The sequence below is a fragment of the Calcarisporiella thermophila genome (genome assembly GCF_041956535.1).
Source record: "Calcarisporiella thermophila strain CBS 279.70 unplaced genomic scaffold VTP21scaffold_1, whole genome shotgun sequence".
Lineage (NCBI taxonomy): Eukaryota > Fungi > Calcarisporiellomycota > Calcarisporiellomycetes > Calcarisporiellales > Calcarisporiellaceae > Calcarisporiella > Calcarisporiella thermophila.
In genome coordinates, this window is record NW_027192191.1 from 1,392,990 (window position 1) to 1,416,752 (window position 23,763).

Genomic DNA, 23,763 nt, shown 5'->3' on the forward strand with positions numbered 1-23,763 from the left:
GTGAAGATGAGAGATCGCAATCCTCGGTGCTATGCCCAATAGGGCCCGTTCGAGTTCCTGTGACGACGTCACTGGAGCGGTTATTCAAATTGCCCTTAATTAGCATGAAGGGTTAGATTTACTCTTTATCGTATGCTGTTCCTTTGAGGTCAACAACATATGGGGAATATCCATGGAAACATGCATGAAATTACTAAAAGAAAAGGTTGGGAAGAGGAGAATGTAGAAAAGAGAGAGAAAAAAAAAATCATTTTCCGGTAAAATCTTTAGATGAAAAAAAAAATAGCCATATTGTAGTATTCCTGCAAAAGAAGGGAATAACAAACTAAATTGGAGAGGCTCTTCTCCCCCGTTTGTTCTTGGTTTTCCTTTATATTTTTTTATCCTTTAGTTTAGATTGCCTTTTGATTTGCGGCTCCGCCCACGGCAGTCGCCCCGCCTTTACTTATCGCCGCGATAGCTTGATCCTTATCCACGCTGATTTGCACCGACTTTTCAGAGTGGAAAAACTCTAGACGGTGCACTATCTGTAACGAGCCATTCCACCGATTAAGCCGGAACACCACCTCATCCCGTACGTAGTCTTCCTGCATGCTCGCCTTTGTATCCGAGCTCGACTTGGCGGCCGCTATCACCGCTGCTCTATAGGGATCCGCATAGGCATCCAACTGCGCGTCGGCTTCAAACCGGTGCCGGAAATACCGCTCCATGTGATAGCGGGTGGAGGCCCGAGCAAACTCAATCACCTCGCCCGTGATCGCAATCGAGTGGACGTCCGACTTGTGGTCCGCGCTATCGGCAAGAGAGATATCGGCGTCCGCGTGGGCATCCATGTGTTTTTGCACGACCGGAAATGAGGCGGCTTGAGCCACCTGGTTGCCGGTCCCTATCGCATTAGGGGGTGCTAGAGTGCGGCTCGAAAGGTGGGCGAAAAGCAGGACTAACAGGGATAATGCGTGGAAAGACAACATATCCCTAAACGAAGCAACGAAAAAACAACAACAGAAAAACGATGTGAGATAACACTTACGCCGTTATTGCAAAAGAAAGAAAGGCGGGGGGGAAGAAAGTTGCGACCGAGCAATGGGGTGCGATTTTTTAGGGCATCTTTTTAAGAGAAGGGCGATAAATCAATATCATCAAAACCTCACTTCAAAATTTCTAAATTTGCATCATGGAGGGAAGAAGAAAATGATAATGATCAATCAATTTAATGCAGGAAATATCAGTGGAAAAAAAAAAAATAAAAGGAATTCTATTATGTTTAGGTTAAATCAAAATATAGCTCTTTACAATACGTTTTCCCTTTCTCCTCCCCGCCCTCACCATACAGGTTCCCTTGTTTTTTTTTCCCGCCACCACTAATGCATTACTATTAAGCAGTAGGAAAAACTATAAAACAAAAGGTGTTTGCGATGAGGGAGATCGAAAATCGCCATCAGCTTAATGAGACACATGACAAATACAACGAAGCAACAGATTATGTGACATGTTCAAATTGGCAGCAGAGAGGAGGCTTGTCGTGCCATGAAACGCCCTCCAAACATAAGCGTGGTGGTTCCGCCCGGTAGATAGGATACAAAGTAGTATATCAAGGCAATGATTTGCACAACACTGCACACTATCGTTAGTACATAATTTCGTGCCCCAACTGCAAAGTAGAGCGTCGCAGCCATAGAGCCAAGATAGGCGGCGCTGAATGGGATGCGCTCCTTAGAGACCATGTGGCGTGCCCACGCAACGGGTCCACGCAAGAGGGCAATGCTAGCCAGGCAGAGTATCGAACCGACCGTGTATGTCACTGCAAATTTATGAGGAGCGAAAACAATCATGGGCAGCCAGAGGAAAAATGCCTAAAAATCAGGATATCACGGGGAGTGAGCGAGGTTGGTCCACCATGCCAAATCAACACGGAAGAAATTACCAGGAAAAAGCAGAGCAATCCACCTGCTACGCACGCCACGAAACCAATCAATCTCTACGATAGAGCGAAATGAATTAGATCGCGCGACTTCCCGTGTCTATAGCAGAGTAGCTATTGGGAGGGTTCAAGTACCTCAGTGGTAGACAGACTAAACCAGCTCTCCTCCTCCTGTGCTCCAAGCGGCACATATCCCTGAACCTGCGATCGAATGTTTCCAAAAAACGAGCCAGCGCTGTCGCCGAATCGACGGAAAGTATCGCCTATCCCGCCGTTGGATTCCCTGTCCGAGACGTTGATATTAATGGTCCGGAGGGACTCGCGAAACCGCTGTTCGGGCGTTGACATGATCTTGTGAGAAATTGGTTTTGGTGGGTAGGGTGTAGGTTAAGATGGAAATGGCCTCACTTTATCGGGGGAACTTTGCGTCTGCAATTAAATTTCATAAGCCATTTTTTCTTGTCAAAAAAGCCTCTCAATAGTACCACGGGGGATGAATAGATATATACTGTATTTATATATATCGAAGTTTTGGGAGATAAAAAAAGAGTAGAGGGTAAAAAAAGAAAAGAATAATAACAATAATAAGAATAAAAAAACGAAAACAAAACAAAGGAATAGAAAATCCAGCGAGCTTTGACCTCGCCAAAACAATTATAACGATGAGAAAGGAAACAGCCACAACATGAAGAAGAGACTAATATTTACTGTTGGTTGAAGGGAAAAAAATAGACGTAATGAATAATAAGCGATTATAAAGTTCGTACACAGAAGAAAGTATTATATAGATCATGAGGGTCGGTAATAAAAGGAAAAAAAAATAAGAGTGATATTTAAACATCCACTTGTCTCTCCAACTTCTCCAAACGCTCGCGCAAGCTCCCTAGGATCGCTTCGTATTCAACAGGATTGAGGGGATGAGGCTGTTTCAAGGACATTTGTGAAGCGCTCTCGCCCTCCTTCGTGGCCGGGGGGGATACATTAGAGCTGCCGGCCACTGTTGTGGATTCATTACGGTCAGCATTGCCTGAAACACGGTCTCCGGTGCTAGGAGGGTTGGACGGAACTCGGCCATTGGGCTCCCCGCTGGAGTTCAATCCTTCCAAGCGTTCGACTCGGGCAGCCAACTTCACAAGCATCTCTCTAATCTCCTCCTGGTCTGCCAGTCTCTCTTGCCAAGCCTCACGGAAGTACCCGTGGACGAGGCCCTCAATCATCCCGGTCGATTGCTGCAGCGTCTGGAGCAACGCGGTGGATTTTCTCATCTGGTCCTCAAGGGTTGATTTCAATGCTCGAGCGGCGTTGATGTTCTCGTAAAGTTTCTCAAAGGGTGCCAAGAAACTCTGCCGGTGCAGCTCCTTGGTAGATCCGTCGACCACAGGGATGGGGGGGGAACGGCGGGCAGAGCGGGGGAGCAATATTGGTGCAGTATCGGGGGGCGGGGGATAGGCGAGATGTGACGAAGTATGAGGGGGGTGTGGCTGGAGATGGTGGTGCGGATGATGTGGGTGATGGTGGTGATGGTGGAGATGAGCGAGGGCCGGGTTAAACACCGCGGCTTTTGGTGCGAATTCCGTCGCGCGGGGCGATATGAGGGCACCGATGGTGTGATTGTTCGCGGGCACGACGTTGGGATAAGCACACGCCCGAGACTCGGTGTTTGGCTTGACGTCCACGTTGCTCCCGGTGGCGCCTCCAGTCGGGGTCGCAAACTGAGCACTCAACATCTGCTGATGACAACTGTGAGGTGCAGCGGAAATCACTTGCTGCTGCTGCTGTTGCTGGTGATGATAACCCAGGTTCAGGGGTGCTGACCTCAGCGCCAAGTGTGTATCTGAATACGAGGGTGCATAAATAGTAAGGTTCCGCATATTCCGCGATCCGGGCCGTCCCTTGGTTCTCCGTGTTTGAGGTATATTGCTTCCAACAATGGGAGGCTGTGGGAGTGATGGCGAGTGTCGTGACAAGACCTCCCCAATCGAGCTATTTTGGGACGAAGGGTGACGGCCGGTGCTGCCTCCCCGCTGTTGCAGCGCAAGCTGCCTCGACTCGATGATCGCCTGCTGCTGCTGCTTGAGCTTTTGAGTCGCACGCAGCTGCTCATCTATTAGGGACTCGGAAGGCTTAGGGGCGACAACGCGAGCGCGCTTAGGTGTCCGCTCACCTTCCGAAGGAGAATGGGAGGTCTCCTCGAGACTCAGGCGCGCCTGAGCCTGCGACTGCTGCGGGGATACTGGTAAGGGGTGAAAGGGCACGTTTTTGGTATCTTTGTTTAATCTAAAGGGAAAATTATATGAGCTTCTGCTCTCCATCCAGGCCATCATCTGATGTTTTTATGTTTACCTTTTTGCCTCCACAATGGGCCGTGATGGCTGTGGTGTGGGATCAATCATGTGTTCAATGGCCATACTCCGGTTTTTGGAGAGTTTCTCCGCCGAAGGCTCCCCGTCCATCGAGGCCGAAGAGGGGGGTGTGAGGGAGATGTTCGGGTCCACGATGGTTGTGGAGTGGCCGGGATCATCGGAGAGGATTTCTCGCGAGGATGTTCGTTTGAGTCGCGAAACTCCTTGTATCATTACTTCGCTGCGGTCGCTGAGGGTGATGGTATTATGATTGGGAGAGAGGTTTCGGGTCTTTGAGCAAGGAGGGATTAGCCAGAGGCAAGCTGAGGGAGGGAGGGTTTGCAAGGATTAGCGCACAGTGGATCAGGGAGATGGGGGATAAAGGGGGAGACACTGGAAGGAGATGCTAGAGAGAGAGGGCGGGGATGGCCACCGTCATAGGGGCATTACGGGCACAAATGAAACGAGCAAAGGGCAATAAGACAAAACAAAGCCCAACAAACAAACAGGTAACAGAATAAAACGCGCGGACTAGCACAGCAGAAAATAGAACAGAACATTGAAATATTAAACGAGGAGCGGCATTGGCCAATGGCGTGGCTCCAATGGAGACAGAGGAGCAATTTGACTGGTTTTATCATCGGCCACGCTTTTCCACACCAACCCTACACAGCCGTCACAAACTTTTTGACCCGAAGGTCGCACCTTTCATCAACTATTTTTATGAGGGTGATCAAGTGGCCGCCCGAGGCTCCTGGCGTTACAGATTAGGCCCCGCTCTCCCCCCAGCCCTCAATAAAAATGTCATGAAACATGGCTCATTTGCACGGGAACAGAAAATTGCAAAGCACACCAGTCACTTCTCTTTCAGAACCAACCCTATCACCGCAGCCGTACAAAAAGGCAAAGACAGAGGAAATATTTCGAAGACAGACAAGAAAACGAGCGAGCATCAATAACGAAAAATGGAAGAGGCTTAGGAATATACGGAGAAACCAAACACACAATAAAGCTATCCGAAGGAAGAACAAAAAAGAAGAAAAAATAAAATAGGAGTATAATATAATGTAGAAGATCACACGAGTCGACAAAAAGAAAAAAGATAATAGAACCAAAGTTAAGGAAAGGAAATTAAAGTAACCATTTAAAGTAAGATAAATGAATAAGAATGTAAACCGCGTTTCCTCCTTTATTCTTCCTGGGACTTGTCCTCATCCCCCAACGCCCCCTCCTCCCGTTCCCTCTGCTTCTTCCCCTTCTTCCCTTTCGATTTCTGGATCCGCTCACTTCTCCTCACCTTTTTCCCGGACGTTTCGTTCTCATCCTCCAGCTGCGCCTCCTCTTCCGCATTTATCCCCTCCGCTTCCATCGACTCATCCAAGTCTCTCTCAGCCTCCAGCCCCCTTTTATCTTCCTCTCCACTGGCAACTTCACCGATCTCTCCACTCTCGTCGTCTGCCATCTCCTCCCCTGTGGAATAGGCCGCTGAGAAGCGTCGTCGCAAGCTCTGGCTTCCATTCCGGCCCGTCCCTCCATCTCGCATGGCCGGTAAACGTCGGGGAGTTAGGCTTCTTCCGCGTTGTATAGGCTGTGAAGGAGAGACAAAATTAATGGATGCGTTCGGGTTTCCTAAGGAGGCGGCCATCGACGCAGGCTGTGCACCGCCGATGGGTGAGGTCGATCGCGAACCAATGGGACTGTGTTCCGACATGGGAGTCACCGGGCGTGATGGCACTGCCAGGTCAGCATGCGGTAAGGGAACCGACGTGGTGCCCATGCGCCGTTTGCGGCGCGATGGATTAAAATGTTTACAGTTAGGGCAGAAATATTGTATATCATCCACCTCTTGCGGCAAGACGAGTCCATTGTGCGAGAAACAATTCTCACAGATGAGTGCGTATTTTGTCTCTGGTCCTTCGTCACCTACAATGACATCCACTAGCCGATCATACCAATTACGCTGGCCTGTGCTCTGGAGAGTATTAGGCCGCTGGTTCGGATTTTCATTGGTTGGAGAGGGTGCTATTGGTACAAAAAGCAAGTCGTGAGTTGGAAATTCATAACTTCCTTCAAGTGCTGACTGGCCTACCACGAACAAGTGGAGTAGCGGGCTGCTGCGTCATCATACTCCCCTTTAGGTTGCCCGGAGTGGCATTACCAGCCAAGGGTGCTGCGTTTGGCGCCGGTGTACGTTGCCGCAGCGTAGTAAGATTGGGCTGGATCGGCTGTACTGGCTTACCCGGCGTCTGTGGGTGACCCGCTCCAAGATGATTTGGCTTTTTCCCGCTAGGGGTCGATATCTGCGGTGGTTGTCCAGTTTTGCGCTGGGAAGAATCGTATCGGTCTAGCAAATTTTTGGTGGCATAATAGGCAGTACGCTTTTTAAGCTCTTCGACTTTAAGCTTTTGTTTAGCACGAAGATGCCCCAGGCGAGACTCTGAAATGAGCATAAAGAGAATTTAATAAAGCATCATAAGCTGATATGGAGTCGGACCTTACCTTCACTTGTCTGCTTTCTCCGATACCACATGGAGATGGTTTTTTTCACACCCATCACAATCGCAGGCCCCAGCAAAACAGGTAAAAGTTTGAGGACCCAAGAGTCCCACGCGTCAGAAGCGCGATTCAGGTACGAGAAGAATCCAATACAATAAAGCGAGTACGCGAGTAAAGAATAAACTAGCCACACTATAACAACTCGGCGCTCGCGCACTTTAATCTCGGAGAGACGTAGCTCTGCCTTCTGAATTTTAGAGTCGAGATCGGAGAGGATCTTTTCCCAATCGCTTGGGTCAGTCTAGAAACAACACATTAATAGGGATCACAGCTGCTGTCATTGAAATGGACCAGTGAAAACTACCTTGTTATAACGTGACAAAAGCGCCCCCATTTCTTGTTAAATAAACTAAACGATGACGGTAATGGACGAAAGAAAATAAAAAATTAATCTTGTAAAGGGTATATCTAATGAATGAAACTGATGATACTACAATAAACCAATTAAGAAGATAGAAACACTGGCAAACAATGCAAGCGGTAATTATGATCTTTTCTTTTGTTCAATTATCTACTTATCAGCTATAGCCAACAAAAAATACTAAGGAATGAAGAGAAAAAAAAAAACGTTAAAATAGCAGCTGAAAAGAGTAGATATCTCCCCAAAATTTATCAGGTATTTTTGAGAGGCTTGTATGTAAAATGACCGTAGGTTATTACTGTAGATTGGATGGTAGCGGAAACATGAGGCAATGATACAGAGCAACCTTGAATATCTATGGATTTCGCTAACCATAACGGCTATATTTTGTATAGAAAATAAAAAAAATATGTATAAATAATCAGAGAATATTTTATAATAATAAGAGCATCAAGATTATAAAGGATATTAAACAGGATTGGCCCTCATACATGACTTGATAGAGCCTAATTTTTAGGTGTTAGATGGTTTTGGGATATAGGCAGTTTGCATCTTGATCCGGCATTGACGAGCAAGTTGGATTTCGAGTCTCGATTAGAATTCCAAGGCTAGTGAACCAATACCGCATTGACAATAGAGGCTAAATTCTTGGTCACTACGCATGGTTGAAGATGTTGGAAGGAAAAATATTTCATTAATCGAATCAAGTTTCCTGTTGGGAATCCGAGTTCTCGTGATGAAAGCACCAAATTTATGCATTCTTCAAAATGCAATACTATAATATTAAAGACTAAAACCCGACATATTTGCTTTTATTATTCAATTTACAATTGATTAAAACGAAAAATGAGCTAATCAGAGTGATTCAACGCAGTCATTTCTTGTCGGGCGACGTTCGTTTACTATGGGAGAGAAAGGGGCGATAGGAATTTAGTCAAAAAGGCCACCCATGCGTAAGCAAGAATGAAAATTATTGCTCGCGATACTATACCTTGGAACGAGCGCGCATCTTTCTTCTCTTGCGCTTAAGACGCCTTTGACGCTTCTTCTTCCACTTGGCTCTCATTGTCTATAGATTATAGAAGTTAACATTGAGAGAAGAATACATGGATGGATGGATGGATGGATGTTTGAATAAATGGACAGGATATCATAATGGAATGGACTACTTACCGGCTAAAGTATAATTACGATAAACGACAAAATTGAGATGGGTAAGGAAGGATGCAACCACGAGAGAATTTGCTTTAATAAAAGACACTCAATTCACATCACACATATTTAGAAATTGATAGATCAACCAAATTCGAATGAACAATTTTGAGGGACGACAGGCGAGGCTTATTCTCCAGAAAATACATCTTTGAAATTCGCATACCTTTAGAATAGTGACGAGAGAAGTTAAGGGAGATGTTGAGCCGTATTAAAAGGCAAGTTCTCCAGCTAGATGCGTTCCCAAAGGTGTCAGCAGAATATCAGCAGGCGAGCGAAGGGGGTGGATTGATTACATTGATAGTGGTCTTGATATTATGTTTTTTGGTGTCATCAGAATACCGAGAGTAAGTGGGCTAGTAATCGAGAGCTCATATTTCCAGATGCGTGCTGACCCTTTGCTCTTGTATATCACTAGGTACAGTAGTCTCCGCCATCATTACAATTTTCTGGTAGATAGAGAGGTTTACCGCGAGATGCAAATTAATTTAGATGTTACTGTCGCAATGCCGTGTGAATGTGAGCTATAGACAATATAAGGAGGAAGAATTTCGGCCATTTACTAACCCTAAATTGCTTCATCTAGTTCTAAATGTGGATGTCCTCGATGCGACTGGTGCGCATTTGAATGCCAAGAAAGCACTTACAAGCAATCCTGTAAGTTCAAATACTGACATTTTTCCCCCGTGCTCTCTGCCCTAAACACTAATCAAATTTGCCTTTCCTCCAGGCTAAATTTGAAGTTGGCACCGCTCATCTCTTAGAGTATCTATTATAAACTACGATTTGACAAGTGGAGGTGCTCTTCCTAGGTATTAACCGCTCTCTTATGTTATTAGGAAGGTACTAGGAGATCAAGTTCCCACAGACCTTCGCAAAGCTATCCGTGACGCTAGGAAAAAGCTTCGAGAAAAACCAGTTCCAAAAGGTGAGTACCTGGATTTCATTCAACTACTTTAGAGTTTGTAATGGACTCTTACTGATCTTTCTTCAGAAAATGCGGATGCTTGTCGTATTTTCGGTTCAATCGAAGTGAACAAGGTCATGGGAAACCTCCACATCACAGCACTTGGACATGGTCATGGTGGCACCCATGTGGATCATGACAGTAAATACTTCTTAATGATTCTGGTGCACCTGAGAGAGAGTGATTAACGTTGATCCATTTATTACTAGGACTAAATTTCACTCATCGAATCGATGATTTTTCTTTTGGAGAAAATTTCCCAAATATCCGAAATCCTCTAGATAATGTAATTGAGTCGACCGATAACAGTAAGTTTTCTCTCGGCCGAGATGGACTTCCAATAACCCTCCTCACCTTCCCATCACTACTAATCCAGATATGCAGCGTTTCCAATACTTCATCTCGGTTGTTCCCACCACTTACATGGATGCCTCGAATAATATTCTTCGTACAAACCAATACGCCGTGTCAGATCATAACAAAAACATTGGAACTTCGGGTGTCCCAGGAGTGTTTTTCAAGTATGATATCGAGCCTATTCTAATCCAAATCCATGAGCGCCGGTCGTCCTTTTTGCATTTTCTTGTAAGGCTCTCTGGGATTGTAGGAGGAATCTGGGTATGTGCAGGGATGGGACATAAATTCCTGTCAGCAGCATGGAGAGTTGGAAAGCCCAGTCCTATGAATGGAACTCGGCCGTTATTGAGAAACCCTAACCCTAGATCCAAGGTGAAGGCACCTATTTAATGGAGGACTTGATATTTTGGTTTATTTTCGTGGCCTTCTTTTTTTTATTTTGCAAATATGAACATGAATAAAAATGGATGATGTATTTTCTTTAGAGTGCGAACTTTCCTACCCCAATCCTTGCCACGGCATATTTACACAATGTCAGAACTAAGTTGGATTCCAAACACTCTCCTTGAGGAAATCATAATAACCAATTTTGGCAATTTCGAGATCTCTACCTGGATTATTATCAAGAAATCTTAACGGCACTCCGCTTAAAATAACTGAATCCAAATAGAGCTGTCCGCGCTTTTACTTTGGAGAGCGAGTGGACATTAAATGTGAATGTATATGGAGCCTTGTCTTTTTTTCCGCGAGAGACTTGTTGATGCTAAGAAAATCCCTGGTATTCCAATTCTTTTTTCGCTATTTCTCTTTTCCGTTTGTCCGAGATTTACGGATCATTTGAATTGAAACAATTATTTTATTCCGTAGCCCACCTGTATAATATACAGGTTACAGGATGTCAAGTTAGAAATTATATTATAATTTCTAACTCGACATCCTGTAAATTGCTGTAGATACCTGCTTATGTACAGAGTTATTTATTTTATCTGAACACTGGGCCTCTCCTGGCTGAGCATGTGTCATTGCACATCAATCTTACCCTTTTTTGAGCTATAAAATTTATAACCGGCTTCCCAAATAAGCTTCATCAATATATTGGAGGCTGAATTGTGGCGGTCTGTGAGAGGATACGTATCCAGTGAACCTTTATTTAACACAATTGAATATCAGCAAACAAACAAGATCATAGTGTATTTAACAAATAAAGCTGCAGTCATAACTCATCCATTGCATCCCGTGTTATGAAAATGGGGAAACTTGTCTCTTTTCTTGTTCCCCATCTCCCTCTTGGGATTCATCGTATCCAAATCAATTGAATAAACAGAGTGGAGTGATGAACCACCAGACCACTCCCGCCTACTTCAATATTCTAAAAGCTTATTCGGGAGGACAGACTATCATGCAGGTAACTTACCTGATTATGATTGCTCGCCAAATGAGAATGCAAATGGAACCCGTTACATTCAAAGCTCAGACGGAAGGCTCATCCCCGCCCACCCTATATTCGCATTTACTCAATTAAGCTAAGTGTTCACCTCAAGGATGTGTGGCTTTACATGTGTGTTACCATATTTGGGTTGTGGCGGTGACTATCAAGAGGCATTCGTTGGTTGTTCAAATAACAAGCCATTACGGGGACATCACATAACATGACAGTATACTAGCTCGCTACCCTCCGAAGCACTTCATTAAGACGATTGGATATTAGTGGACAGGCTTTATTATCTCAGATAATTATTGTTGCCACTATATATAAACACTAAAACTGAAGCCCTAAATAGTTTTATTCCTCCACCTACACCTCGACCGCGCTTTTTCTTTTGGTTTTCCCGATCTATATCATGAAGGCTCTCTCTATTCTTTTTGTTACCCTCCTCCCCACCCTCTCCCTTGCTGCCGATCATTTTGAACTCTTCAAGCGGCAAATTAACAACTATCCCTCATGCGCTACAAATTGCACTGACTTAATTAGCTTAGCTGGCAAATGCATGCCCAAGGGTATCACTTCTCCTGAACAAGTGACAAAGGAAGTGCAATTGCAAGCTATCCAATGCTTCTGCAATTCGCAAGATGCTGCCATTAGCGCTTATCAAAAATGCGCTCAGGTCTGTCCCCAATTAATGCAGTCCATTAGCTCTATTCCAACCGCGGAGAGTATCAAAGAAGGATGCAAAAACCCTCAGCAGGTTTTGGCAAATCAGAAGTCTGCAGCTTCTTCCAACGGAAAGATGGTTCGAGTAGGTGCAATGGCTGTCGCTGGCCTTGGTGCTGCTGCTGTCATGCTTTAATGTGCGCGCTACTTCCGTGCCTTTGTTCTGCAATAAAAGTCCTCATATTAGGGACGTTGTTCTATTACTTCTGTCTATGATCCAACCATTCCTGCGGTGTTTGTTATCGGTTGGGGTTTGCCTGTACTCTCCTGGGTTTTCTCTCTGGAAGAATCACCCAAAATAAATATGTAACTATTCCAGATTAAGCAACTGGTTACATTGTGTTAAATTTCTGTGAAACGCTTCATTCTAAATCCTGTAGATGAGTTTGGTAACTTTGGATTTCACCACCCAGCTCAAAGGCAAGCCAGTCAAAATTTAAAATATTAATTTCAGTGAAAATGCAATTCACGCAAGCAGTCCAATATTTAGTCCGTTTAAAGAGCTTGTTCTCGGCTAATTCAAAAGAATTTGATTTTATCGGCCTTATACACTCTAGCTCTTTCGAACTCTCAGCTTTATGGATGATGTTGGACTCCAGACTATTCCATTGTCAAACCCTTGTTTATATTTTAAGCCAATATAACAGGTATTAAGCGCAACCATTATATATATACTATATATAGGGGATTTTTAAAGAGTCGACGAATTCGCTACACATCGAGTTTGCTGTAATTTCTCAGCTTAGTCACGAATTTTGCGATCAAATTTGGATTTACCCTGGTAATTGAGAGGGTATCTAGGGAAGAAGTTTGCCTCAAGCATTTGTCTGTTACTGATCAATGACGCCACAGTTAGAGACATCAAACCCTACCTCTGGTATTGGTAGCTTATTCCGACCGTGATATTGCTAAGTTCATTTTTAATATTGCAATATCTCATTTCTTGAACGATTCAACTGTTTTATTTAGTCTCATCCGGTTATAAATCCTTTGAAATGAATTTCAAAATATCTCGATGTTAAAATGATTCCTCTATAGCCAAACCATAAAAATTCAAATTCTTTGCAAAGTAGAATTAAAAAACGAGGGATAAATGGCCCACATGAATACAATCCGGTTCGATGGAGAATAGTGAGAGTATCATTGGTGAAGCAGAGGGTAATTTATAAGAAAACCTTTATTTTTAACGGTATGGAAAAGCAAAAACACATCTATTTACATAGTGCTGTACTCAAACCGGCTAATGCTGCTTACACTTTAATTATCAGAGGCGGATAATTTATATAAAAGAGAACTAGAATACTCCGTTAAAATGAGATAGAGTTGCAGTTAAGATAAACTTTTACTTCGATATTTGTTTAATAAGCTACGTTTGATCAATATCAATCCTTATTAAGTTTGTGATTAGATTTTTCCCAATGGTGTCGCAATAGCACAGCTGACGAAGAAACCCTATATTCTTGCTGTGGAGAGCGGAGCCCTACTTAAGCCCATTTGTGATTGTTCGCCACGGCTTAAGGCCTTCTTACTTCATCCAAATCGGGGGTTGAAATTAAGCCCTAAAGATGCGCAATTTCAATTCTCCAACCCAAGTTCAGGTATAATGGCTATCTTTCCAACGCTGCATTGCTGCAAACCGAGATGAGAGGATCACGAAAAAGCAAGCAAAGTAGATGGGCTGGCGAGTATGGGCTCATTGAATCCTGCACCTTTGTGACCATTTTCAGGGTTAAGAGGATGCAATAAGCTGAACAAACCATGGAGGATCATCAAAACATATCCATGTCGTCGTATATAAAATTACTCAAATTATCGGACAGCTTGGAGATGAAATTTTCTTTTTTCTCTATAGTCAGCAATCCATGCTGACATATTCCCTCCTGCTTAGTCCCCCTTCATCTGACTTGTACTAAAGACCTCCTTGCATGGGTTATGAATCCTCAACATCATACTCGTTAGTTCACCTGTTTTCTTTTCTTCCCAATGTTAAAAATAAAGTACAAGCTAGCGTAGTAATTTATTAACCCACTTATTAGGGATCTCATGCAATTAATTAAATTGTTCGTGCTTCTCAGTCCAAGATGTCGCTAGAATCATTTTACTATAATATCTGAACAAACAATTTAAGAGCAGCTTGCTAGAAACAAGTCAAGTATGGATTCCCGCCTCGCCTCTATTTGAGGAATTCTTTGGATTATTATGACACATCGAATTGCGAAATTAGTGTTTTTTGCAATAAATTTCTTGGCTTTGCCACCTCTCTCCCAACCTAATCGTTTAAAGCCCCTAAGAGAGAATAATACGTGGGGTGTTGCTATCTTATACCACAGATTGTAGCATTTTAGCGATTTTTCGGTAATAATTTTGCTGGTATTGAAAGCTTGAGAAAGTCCGTCTCTTGTATACAAAATTTAGCAGTTAGGGATTTGGTCCCAGCTTCTTTACTAATCTCTGCGCAAAACAGTTATATCAAAAAGTTTATGTGGTCGGGTCAAGCGGAGCTAGAATCGCAACTAAAGTAAAGGCAGCTTTTCCCCGGAGTGTTCGGATAAATGTTATGACAGGCGTTTGAATGACCTTTGATTAAGGCGGATTGACTATTACTTTGCGAGGAGAGGTGTCTCCCCTGGCGTTAGTGTGGAATAACTCCTCGAAGGGGTTTCTAGGGGAATATTTGAATCATCGACGGCATTGATTGCCATGGCCAGTGGATGCAGATGATGAATATCCCCCAGTCTTGGATTAGAAATTTGCGCGCATTTCCATTTACAACCAAAGCACAGATATGGTTAGGCCGATTTTCCCTTTACTATCACCTAATTTTGTACGCTCCTAGGTCATCTCTCAATTTCTCCCGGGCGCTCAGAAAATTACGAAAATCCATCCTCAAATGACGTTTTTTTACCGTCTGAACTATATTTATTGTCGCAGTTTTTCCAATTTCTCATTTTCTTCTAAAGGCCCCTTGCAGATATACCACGTGGAGCGAAATCAAAACAGCTTAACGATCTTGATCATGTTCCGCACAGCGCTAGTGTCCTTGTTTGCCACCGCTCTTTTCGCTACTGCGACGTGGGGCGCCCCAACTGGAGACGATGCCAAGCCAGTGTCTTTGGAGCTCTTCGTTATGAGCCGCTGCCCCGACGCAAGGAGGTGCGAGGCGCTCTTCACTGATGTTTGTAAGCTTTCGTGCCTTACCCTTAAGACAGGTCCAAATATACTAACTGGATGAACAAAATACCTGGTCCATGCAGTGAAAAAGGTAACCGTGCCTGTTGATTTCGCCTTTAACTACGTGGCCAAAAAGAATGAGACGGACCAATATGGAGCAACCTGGTAATTGTTCATGCCCTCTTTTTTCTTTCTGATCCGACTCGGTTTCTCAATATCGATCTTGGTTTGGGTCTCTTTAGTAAGCATGGTGCCATAGAGTGCCTGGGGAACATTCAACAGCTTTGTTTCCACGAGGCCTATCCAGAGGCCGACTGGTTGCGCTACGCGAATTGTATGAATGCAGAGTATGAGAGCATCGGAAGGGAAATAACTGGAGAAGCCCTGGCTCAGAAATGCGGTAAGCATCCTTTGTGTATCATTTCTGACTCTTACCATGCATATTGACTCCTTGGATCTACTCAATTCCACCTCAGCTATTGAGCAAGAAAAGGACTTTGCTCCCATCAAGACCTGCATCGAAAGTGGGAGAGGCGAGGAGCTGCACTTGGCCTCCATCGAGCGCACAGTCAACTCCAACATCACCCTCTCCTGTTCGGTGGTGATCAACGGGAAACTCGATTGCATCATCGATGGAGGTATTTGGAAGCAGTGCCAGCACAGTAATACCACGACTACGGCTGACGATTTCGCCAACATTATTAACAGCGCGACGTCAGATCCAGTCCCGCGACTGCGTTTTGAGAGAGTTTAAGAATAGCACAGGAAGCGAGAACTAGTCTTAATAGAAGATACCTTGATTAATATTTATATTTATATTGAAAAATATAAAATAAACTAACATATATATTATGCATATTGTATAATTTGAAAATCAAAGAGAAAAAAATGCAATAGGACAACAAAGCTAGGAAGACGACCTAAATAAATAGAACACCGGCTGACAATCCCATAGAACAAAATAAATCGTTGAAATAAAATTAGAATGGCAAAAATATACTATATATATTTTATGTGTATAGAAAGAGTTTATTGTCGTGGGTTTCTCTCACCCTCCCTTCCCGTTCAAAGAATTAGAATGCAGCACTAAGTCCCTCTGCAAATAGTCGAGGGTCAAGCCTTTCCGGGGCTGCACTCATGGGTGATTCTCTTGCGATTTCTCCGGAGCTCTTGGGGTTGTGCACCCCATTCCCAGAAGTTCCTGCATCCGAGGCAGAGCTCTGTCTCCGAATTGCATCGACATCAGGTCGGAATACCTCCCAGGCTCTTAGGATCTTTTTCTCCACTTCGAGTTGTCTCATGGCATATTCATTCATAACTTTCGCCAAATCGCTGCATCCATGAGTCGCGTGCCTTGTCAGATCCTCGCGCAAACACGAGGTAATTCTTTGAAACCGCTGCTGGGTCTCTAATTCATGCGCTTTGGCATCCTGCAAGTCTTCAAGAGCCTCCGTCACCCGTTCTGCCTTGATAGTGCTAGAGGCACGTAGGCGCTCCATATGCTTTCGTCTTGACTCTGTAGAGCGAATAGCCGATTCATGTTCCGAGAGCATAGCCAATCTATTGTCAAGCGCAAATTTTGCAGAAGATGCGTGGCTGGACTGGTATTCAAAAGCTTCTGCAAGCGTTGTGTCGCTTTCAGCCTGGAGGAGTAGGAGCTCTTGGGTTTGATGGAGGGTTTTGGCAAGCTTCAAAAGTGCACTAAAACAAGACATTGTCAAGCATAAAGTACAAATAAAATAGAACGCATAAAAAATGCAATGGTCTCACACCTTGCTAATGATTGGTGACGCTCTCCATTTCCCATCCCAACCGTCTTAACCGCGAGCTCCTGTTCACTTGCTGCTAACCCTCGTCGTGCCTTAGCAACACGTTCCACACTTCGCAAGTTCGAAGCTAGTGTGTTTTCCAATTCTTGATAGCTGCTTTTGGCTGTTTCAAAATCTGGATCTACATCTTTCACACCGTTGCTAGTTGAAGCCACCCCTAAACCTTTGGCTATAAATCCAAGCCCGCTCGACTTTTTAGCTGTCTTGGTGGTTGCGGTACTAGGTAAAAACCCATACTCTGATTGGACAAAATCCCTTAATTCATCATCACGTGAAAGCAATTGGTGTGTAGATATACGAGCAATCCATGTCTGGACGGCAGTTTTAAAGCGATGGGTATCTTCTGCAGGATCTGAGGTTATGTTGGGAAGACGAGGTAATGCAGGCACAATACATTCTTTGTGGGTGATGGAAAGGTGCTGCTGTAATCGCTGAAACTCAACGTAGGTGCGTTCAACATTGGTCAGGGTGCGACGTTTATAGCGGGGTAGATTAGTCTATGTAGATTAGCAAGATGGCATGGTTAATAGGGAAAAAATATAGATGCGCTTCTCGGGGGTGGTCGGGTGATATTGAAAAATGAGGGAGTTTCTAATAGTTGTAGGTCACTACAATAGTAATCTGATCTACATTACCTCAGCATCGAAGCGAAAGAGAGGATCTTTACGGTTTTTGTCCACGCTTGTAATGGTAATTTTAAGATAGAAATCTTCGGCATTTGTATTTGCAGCGCTGTCTTTAGTATGTGTAGGAGAAGACAGAGAGGTGATAGTATTGGGGGCGGTGTTGGCGATCATGTCAAAAGTAGGAAAATTATTGCACAGTGAAGAAGGCAAGTAAAAAAACTGAACCTTGACTCAAAATTTAAATTCAAATAGTGGCGCTGACAATCAGAAGGATTGAATGATATTTCAAGCATTTATGTTTGTCGTTTGAGACTCGACTTCGGCTTAGATTTCATAAATTGGAAGTTCTTAAAGGAATCATAAAATGACTAATTTAAGGATCCTTCTTTCCCCTTCCAACCGCATAGTGGCAAGTCGATGCTTCAGCGCAACACGTCCACGCTACCTCACAACAATACAGACTTCTTCTATAAACCTCTCCCTCCGCGTCGAATCTATGCCGATTCACAGACTGAGATCGATGCTGAAATACAAAAAAGAAACATCAAGGTAATAAGTCGTGCATCTGTTTCTTTCACGGACGCGCTGCAGCGATATTACGCTGCAGCAGAAATCCGATAAAATCCACGCGAGATTCTAAGTCATTTCTAGATATTGCTTCCCAGTCTATTTGAACCAGACTTGCTATTTCTCTACAGAGAATAGGCCCCCCTCATCTAGTGAAGAGAAGCCGAAAAAAACAACAAAGAAAGCGGTCGAAAATGCGCAACAAGTATTTAAAATGGTAGTTTTTTATTTTCCCTATTGTTTTATGTTGCCGATCTGCTATATGATTCAATTTTTACCCTTTCCCTCCCCTACTCTGTATAGATTAAAGGCCAAATTCCGGCTCACGAAAATATCTATACGATACCCAATCTCCTCACTTTTTCACGACTAGTTGCGTCGCCTTTCTTAGGATATCTTATAATTATTGAACAATATAAGTACGCACTTGCACTGATGGGTATAGCTGCTATCACTGATTTGGTATGTTAATATGCCTTCGTATTTTTCTGATCATACACATTTAAAGGGAGCAATTTTATTCTGGATAGGTTGATGGGCATATTGCACGGAAGTACAACATGAAGACCGTGGTGGGATCCATCATCGATCCAGCAGCTGACAAGATGCTTATGACGGTTCTAACGGTGACGCTGGCGATGAAAGATCTGCTGCCTGGTAAATTTTCATACCTCCAATGTTACCTAACTTCTAGAGTAATTGATCTTATTCTACCTGGATAGTTCCTCTGGCTGCGATAATTCTCGGTCGTGATATAGGCCTTGTTATTTCCTCCTTCTACTATCGTTACATTTCCCTGCCTCCCCCGGTAAACGGTTTTTTTTTTATTTTTTACTACTTTTAATTTATTTTAACCATTATTCCATGATTTTTTAGAAAACTCTTACACGCTATTTTGATTTCTCAATTCCATCCGCAGAAGTTCATCCCACCATGATTAGCAAAGTGAACACGGCTCTTCAGATGCTTCTAATGGGTGTGACGCTTGCGGCTCCGGTTGCCGGATGGACTGATGCCATTGCTTTGGTGGGATTGCAGTGGATAGTTGGAACAACCACAGTCGCAAGCGGAGCAAGCTATGTGTTGTCAAAGGATGCGGTCAAAATTTTGCATAGGATCCCGAAGGAGTGAACCTCTCATTTCAAATTGGTGTTAGTGGATTTTTAATAGAAGCAACTGGCCATTTGTATATTTTCTTACTAATTAGAATATATCCGCCGTATTCCCAGTTCCGTTGTAAGAATGTGGAAACGCAACGATAATGAATTAAGCATCACATTTTATCCCGAATTCCGAGAAAAGGGCATTTATTGTTCATGCCAATACCATCTATAATGCTCAAACATTATGCTAAGCTGTTAATAAATAAATAAATATATGAATGAACAAATAAATAAATAAATAAATAAATAAAGACACAGATGGGCTATCTACATTCAATCCAGACATTCTATAGCAAGTCATTGCAGAATCCTGTTTTTCTATAGTTGTATGATGGAAAAAGTTTGCGCTAGATGAAGTCCCAAGTAACGGGAACGCGCCCATCATCAAGATCCGCAATTTTCTTGAATGCATTTGGTGATAAATCGATATCTTCATGTGCGCAGGGAGGACACTATGTATTCGCAAAAATCAGACCATGTATCAATTAGAGAGGAAAGAAATATGGGAATGGGAATTACCTTATCGACGATGCGCACTTCCACGCTCCCTTTAGGTCCCTTTACCAGTGCGCGACGCCCACAAAGTGGTGCACCATTATCGCCTGGTCCATAGAGAGAACCACTGATAGCGGCTACTAAATCGTTATCCGTCGTAGTGGCCCTGTCGAATCCACAGGCTCCAGTACTGTCGCTTGGAGTATACCAAGTGCCTTCACCTCGTTTAGGATTAGCAAGCGATTTGGATTCTTCGTCGTTGGGTTTAGAATTATCTTTAGGATTTTGCTCTTTTTCTGGGTTAGGGGTTGGAACTGGCGCCGTATTCGGGGTTGGGGATTCCACTGTGACATTGTTTCCTGGTACAGTTTGAGTCTCAGGTGAAGGTACCGTTGTTGCCGTCATGGATGTCGAATGAGTTCCGGTTTCCGTCTGAGTCTCATTGCTTTTAATTTCTTCATTTTTTGTAGGTACACTTATAGGCTGGATAGGCTGGGCGGGTTGGGCGGGCTGCTCATTCTCCTGGATTTTCTCTTTCTTTTTCTCCTCTTTCTTTTCCGTCTCTACCACCCATTCCTCCTTTCTTTCCTCCCTACTCTTTGTTTCCGATCTTTCTTCCGAATATGTGTGTACCTCTTGTGTATTACTGTTTTCTTTTTCCTTCTCCACCTCCCACTCGTCTCCATTATACTTCTTTTCGGTTTGTATACTTTGCTCGCTACTCTCACTGGGTGCCGGATGGTTTATCGGTATAGCTTTGTTAAGTTCTTCAATCACAGTCCACCCAATACCAAGGTCTGCACATCGTTTTCCATTTTGTTCCTTTACTTCCATTGTGCCGTTCAAGAACAAAATTATATCACGACTGAATTCAAGGGTTGTTGGGAACGACGTGCTACAAAGCAGAATTCTGGCCATGGTGCTATTGAAAAGTACCGGGCTCATCTGAGGCTCGATTGGGACAGCGGCAGGAGCAGGCGCTGTGGTGGCAGGCTGTGGAGGTGAAAGCGGTATGCTACGCACGTATAACAAGTCGACGCATGTACCATTGAACTTGCTAAAAGCTTCAAACCCGATTTTTGTAGAAATAGCCGGAAGCTGGTCGGAGGAGAGGGTGATTGTGTTGTTGCAGAAGAGGATGCTCTTGCTCTCGCCCGAGGGCAATTGAATCGGTCTTGCTACTGAAATTGTGAATAAAAATGAAAGTAGACTGAGCCAAAACATTAGGAATTCTTTATCTGATAGAAAAACTTCAAATATCCAGGAGATAGTTGAGCCGGGAATTTGTCAGCCTACTTATACTTATTAAGATGGGAGGGTAATTAAGGTTACTAAATACCCAGGAATTTTCTTTTTCTAACAGACCAATTGTGGTTGGTCTTCAAAACCCGTTTCTTTTTGTTTTATATTTTGACAGATTGATCCTGTCTTCAGCCATTAAATCAGGAAATACAATTTCTATATTAGCATCAACGTGGGTTTGTTTGAGTTTTGGAATTTGGAATTTGTATCTTTTCTATTAAAAAACATTACACAGGCGAGAAAAATGGAGGAATGGGCGAAGGATACTGGCCTTGTGCAATGACTTATCCTGGCCACCTTCTCCACTGGGGTACTTTTGTCTTTCCTAAAAGAAGGATATTAATACTCTTATACTTCGATTGCTCTCTTAACCCATCAAGTTGGTTTCCGATGTGACCAACGGGAGTTGTGAGACCATTCGTATCGGAATGCTAGAGTGTTATGGAGCAATGCTGAATAAGCGGTGCGCAGACATAGGAAAGATTGCGACATATGATGCGATTGTAGATGTGCAATTAACGTTTGCCACTCTCAATATGGCAGAAAGATCAAAAATAAAGTAACTCGCAAAAGTTTACCTTGAACCTGAAGATACTGATGATTGAGGAGTAATGCATTAAGAGAAACTTTTAAATATATTTGAATTTTGGGGAGATTTCTTCCAAATTGTGAACTACTTTAAATATCATTTGCAGGGTCTCTAAAGATACTACATTTCATGGCGTTGAAGTGGAAAGTTTATAAAAAAAAATAAGCAAAATTATATATAATCTAAGCAAAAGTGTTCAACCAACGTCATCACTCTTCATCTTCCTCTTCTTCCTCTTCATCCGCTTCATCCATATCTGATAGCACATCTTTATAAGATCGGTAAATATCATAGATTTTTTTACGGTTCGGTGCGCGAGTTGCCGGATCACCTCCTTTTCTGAATAGCTCTGCCTTTATACCCTCTAGATCGTATCTAAAAATCTCGAGGTTTTTATTTCCGTTCTCCATCTCGTCCTCTTGTTCCTCGTCGTCACCTGCTTCATCTTCCTCTTCCGCCATTGCTAAAATATCCGTTGTTTCACATTAGTAAAAAGAGAGTATAGAATATAAGATATAGATGAGAAATTGTCCATACCATGAACTGCTGATTCTAAAATCCGACCAAAAATGTTCTCAACTAATTTGTTAAAGAGAATGTTGTTTGAAGTATTTGCTAGAAGGGTGAAAAATGGCTTTAACAGCTCGGCCGTGGGTACTTCGGAGGATGACTACGATAGTTATTCATGGTATTTATGATCAGTAGTGAAGAGAGGTAATGTGAAAGACTTACCTCGACCGGGATAACTTTTTCCAACTCCTCAAGATAGACGTCAATAATGTGGTAGCGTATGCTGTCGGGGCATCGCGGATTCTCCGGACTATGAAAATTTTCGTATTAGGCTCGATCTTAATTAAATGAGAAATAAGTCAGTTTACATACGCTAATGGAACCTCTGATAGCGTATCTAGATAGCTCTCCATCATCTGCGAATCCCAGCTATGCTCTGCAAGGAGCTTAAAAGAGTATTGTACAAATTTACGTAAGAGCATATAGTATTTGTCCATCCTATATTATGTTCTCTTTAATGCCAATGTTCAATCGAGTTACTAGTATAAACGACTATACCTGTGCCTGTCAATTCCATGCCATTCGCGACACGTTGTCTCCCAGAAGGCTTTAATAAATGAAATTACAGTTGACTCGGGCAATTTCAATAACATGGCGGCCAGATCCTCAGCTAAAGCTTGTTGCACAAGAGGTTTATCAGACATCCAGAAACCTGAAGAGGAGTACGTTAAGATTAGTATGTGCTCATTTTCCAAGAATATTCTCTCCTATCGACTACTTGCAATAGAACAGGCCTTTCCATAATTTCATAAGCTCAATGTATGGAAGTTGCTTTTGGCTAGTAAGGAATGCCGTGAGATTTCGCACAGCCTTATCACGGGTTTTTTTTTCTGTTCATTAGTGGCAAATGAGTAAACTATAATTCAAGGATAATTTCCCAGGGGAACTGCTATGATTAATACGGATAATACCTGTTGAAGCAAGCTGCTTTGCGAATGGCGCAACAATATTTTGCTCCTCTGTTGTCAACTGCATCTCGCCGTGTTACTTTGTATGCCAAAAGCCGTTTATTGTATAAAATAGCCTGAAGTTACTCCCAAGTATGTAAAAATAGTGACTGCATGTGGCTTGGACAACTCCGTAATTAGGGTGGAACTCCTGCGTTAATCGTTTGGGGAAGATAGAGAATTAGGGAGAAATCCTGCGCGTGCCTTATTTTTTATTTTTGTTCAATCTTGTATTATCAAGCTATTGTGCAACTATTATACTACCGCCATTATTCTCTAATTCTGGCGTGTTTTACTCAGGCTCCCCTCGTTTCGTCTGCCGTTCCTTTGTTAAGGATATCAATATCATCTGAAACAGTTTTTCATTTCCTCTAGAGGTACGTAGTTGTCGCCCTTGAATTATTAGGTTGAATGCCTTAGGGATTGATTGTTCTCATCCTCTCCATTTCATCTGTCCTATGTTCTTTTGAATTTCACACCCGTAATATGACGGTCGACTGATCCTTCTTCTCAAATTGCTATTAGGATCTGATTAGACGAAAGGAGCTACAACGAGGGTTTCCCACTTGGGGAAGCGGTAAAGGGTACTAAAGGCACACACCAACCCCACATTGCCAATCACATAATTCATCCCGC

At 43.2% G+C, this 23,763-nt stretch overlaps 11 protein-coding genes across 11 annotated transcripts; 4 read left to right on the top strand and 7 right to left on the bottom strand.

Annotated features, from left to right (window-relative positions):
* Window positions 1–392: 392 nt before the first annotated feature.
* On the bottom strand, window positions 393–971 carry VTP21DRAFT_598 (uncharacterized protein; the record flags this gene model as incomplete). Its single annotated transcript, XM_069396559.1, has 1 exon — window positions 393–971. The coding sequence occupies one exon, from the start codon at window positions 969–971 to the stop codon at window positions 393–395; it is 579 nt and encodes a 192-aa protein (XP_069256977.1).
* Window positions 972–1,493: 522 nt separating this feature from the next.
* VTP21DRAFT_599 (uncharacterized protein) lies at window positions 1,494–2,269 on the bottom strand (the record flags this gene model as incomplete). Its single annotated transcript, XM_069396570.1, has 3 exons — window positions 1,494–1,853; window positions 1,925–1,978; window positions 2,057–2,269. 3 exons carry the CDS (start codon window positions 2,267–2,269, stop codon window positions 1,494–1,496), a joined length of 627 nt encoding a protein of 208 aa, XP_069256978.1.
* A 485-nt stretch (window positions 2,270–2,754) lies between these two features.
* On the bottom strand, window positions 2,755–4,497 carry VTP21DRAFT_600 (uncharacterized protein; the record flags this gene model as incomplete). The annotated part of the gene is made up of 2 exons (XM_069396583.1): window positions 2,755–4,198; window positions 4,265–4,497. The coding sequence occupies 2 exons, from the start codon at window positions 4,495–4,497 to the stop codon at window positions 2,755–2,757; spliced, it is 1,677 nt and encodes a 558-aa protein (XP_069256979.1).
* Window positions 4,498–5,452: 955 nt separating this feature from the next.
* Window positions 5,453–7,153, bottom strand: VTP21DRAFT_601 (uncharacterized protein; the record flags this gene model as incomplete). Its single annotated transcript, XM_069396594.1, has 4 exons — window positions 5,453–6,285; window positions 6,353–6,700; window positions 6,763–7,060; window positions 7,124–7,153. The coding sequence occupies 4 exons, from the start codon at window positions 7,151–7,153 to the stop codon at window positions 5,453–5,455; spliced, it is 1,509 nt and encodes a 502-aa protein (XP_069256980.1).
* Window positions 7,154–8,590: 1,437 nt separating this feature from the next.
* VTP21DRAFT_602 (uncharacterized protein) lies at window positions 8,591–10,106 on the top strand (the record flags this gene model as incomplete). The annotated part of the gene is made up of 8 exons (XM_069396605.1): window positions 8,591–8,739; window positions 8,811–8,911; window positions 8,979–9,049; window positions 9,123–9,157; window positions 9,232–9,320; window positions 9,387–9,500; window positions 9,569–9,667; window positions 9,736–10,106. 8 exons carry the CDS (start codon window positions 8,591–8,593, stop codon window positions 10,104–10,106), a joined length of 1,029 nt encoding a protein of 342 aa, XP_069256981.1.
* Window positions 10,107–11,557: 1,451 nt separating this feature from the next.
* On the top strand, window positions 11,558–12,004 carry VTP21DRAFT_603 (uncharacterized protein; the record flags this gene model as incomplete). The annotated part of the gene is made up of 1 exon (XM_069396616.1): window positions 11,558–12,004. One exon carries the CDS (start codon window positions 11,558–11,560, stop codon window positions 12,002–12,004), a length of 447 nt encoding a protein of 148 aa, XP_069256982.1.
* Window positions 12,005–14,758: 2,754 nt separating this feature from the next.
* VTP21DRAFT_604 (uncharacterized protein) lies at window positions 14,759–15,793 on the top strand (the record flags this gene model as incomplete). The annotated part of the gene is made up of 5 exons (XM_069396627.1): window positions 14,759–14,774; window positions 14,829–15,047; window positions 15,123–15,204; window positions 15,282–15,439; window positions 15,516–15,793. The coding sequence occupies 5 exons, from the start codon at window positions 14,759–14,761 to the stop codon at window positions 15,791–15,793; spliced, it is 753 nt and encodes a 250-aa protein (XP_069256983.1).
* A 319-nt stretch (window positions 15,794–16,112) lies between these two features.
* On the bottom strand, window positions 16,113–17,665 carry VTP21DRAFT_605 (uncharacterized protein; the record flags this gene model as incomplete). Its single annotated transcript, XM_069396638.1, has 3 exons — window positions 16,113–16,740; window positions 16,812–17,365; window positions 17,504–17,665. 3 exons carry the CDS (start codon window positions 17,663–17,665, stop codon window positions 16,113–16,115), a joined length of 1,344 nt encoding a protein of 447 aa, XP_069256984.1.
* A 193-nt stretch (window positions 17,666–17,858) lies between these two features.
* VTP21DRAFT_606 (uncharacterized protein) lies at window positions 17,859–19,192 on the top strand (the record flags this gene model as incomplete). The annotated part of the gene is made up of 6 exons (XM_069396649.1): window positions 17,859–18,043; window positions 18,146–18,278; window positions 18,365–18,523; window positions 18,592–18,718; window positions 18,784–18,869; window positions 18,938–19,192. 6 exons carry the CDS (start codon window positions 17,859–17,861, stop codon window positions 19,190–19,192), a joined length of 945 nt encoding a protein of 314 aa, XP_069256985.1.
* A 379-nt stretch (window positions 19,193–19,571) lies between these two features.
* Window positions 19,572–20,943, bottom strand: VTP21DRAFT_607 (uncharacterized protein; the record flags this gene model as incomplete). The annotated part of the gene is made up of 2 exons (XM_069396660.1): window positions 19,572–19,676; window positions 19,744–20,943. The coding sequence occupies 2 exons, from the start codon at window positions 20,941–20,943 to the stop codon at window positions 19,572–19,574; spliced, it is 1,305 nt and encodes a 434-aa protein (XP_069256986.1).
* Window positions 20,944–21,819: 876 nt separating this feature from the next.
* VTP21DRAFT_608 (uncharacterized protein) lies at window positions 21,820–23,155 on the bottom strand (the record flags this gene model as incomplete). The annotated part of the gene is made up of 7 exons (XM_069396671.1): window positions 21,820–22,073; window positions 22,148–22,280; window positions 22,343–22,430; window positions 22,493–22,618; window positions 22,679–22,832; window positions 22,903–23,010; window positions 23,092–23,155. 7 exons carry the CDS (start codon window positions 23,153–23,155, stop codon window positions 21,820–21,822), a joined length of 927 nt encoding a protein of 308 aa, XP_069256987.1.
* Between the last annotated feature and the right edge of the window lie 608 nt (window positions 23,156–23,763).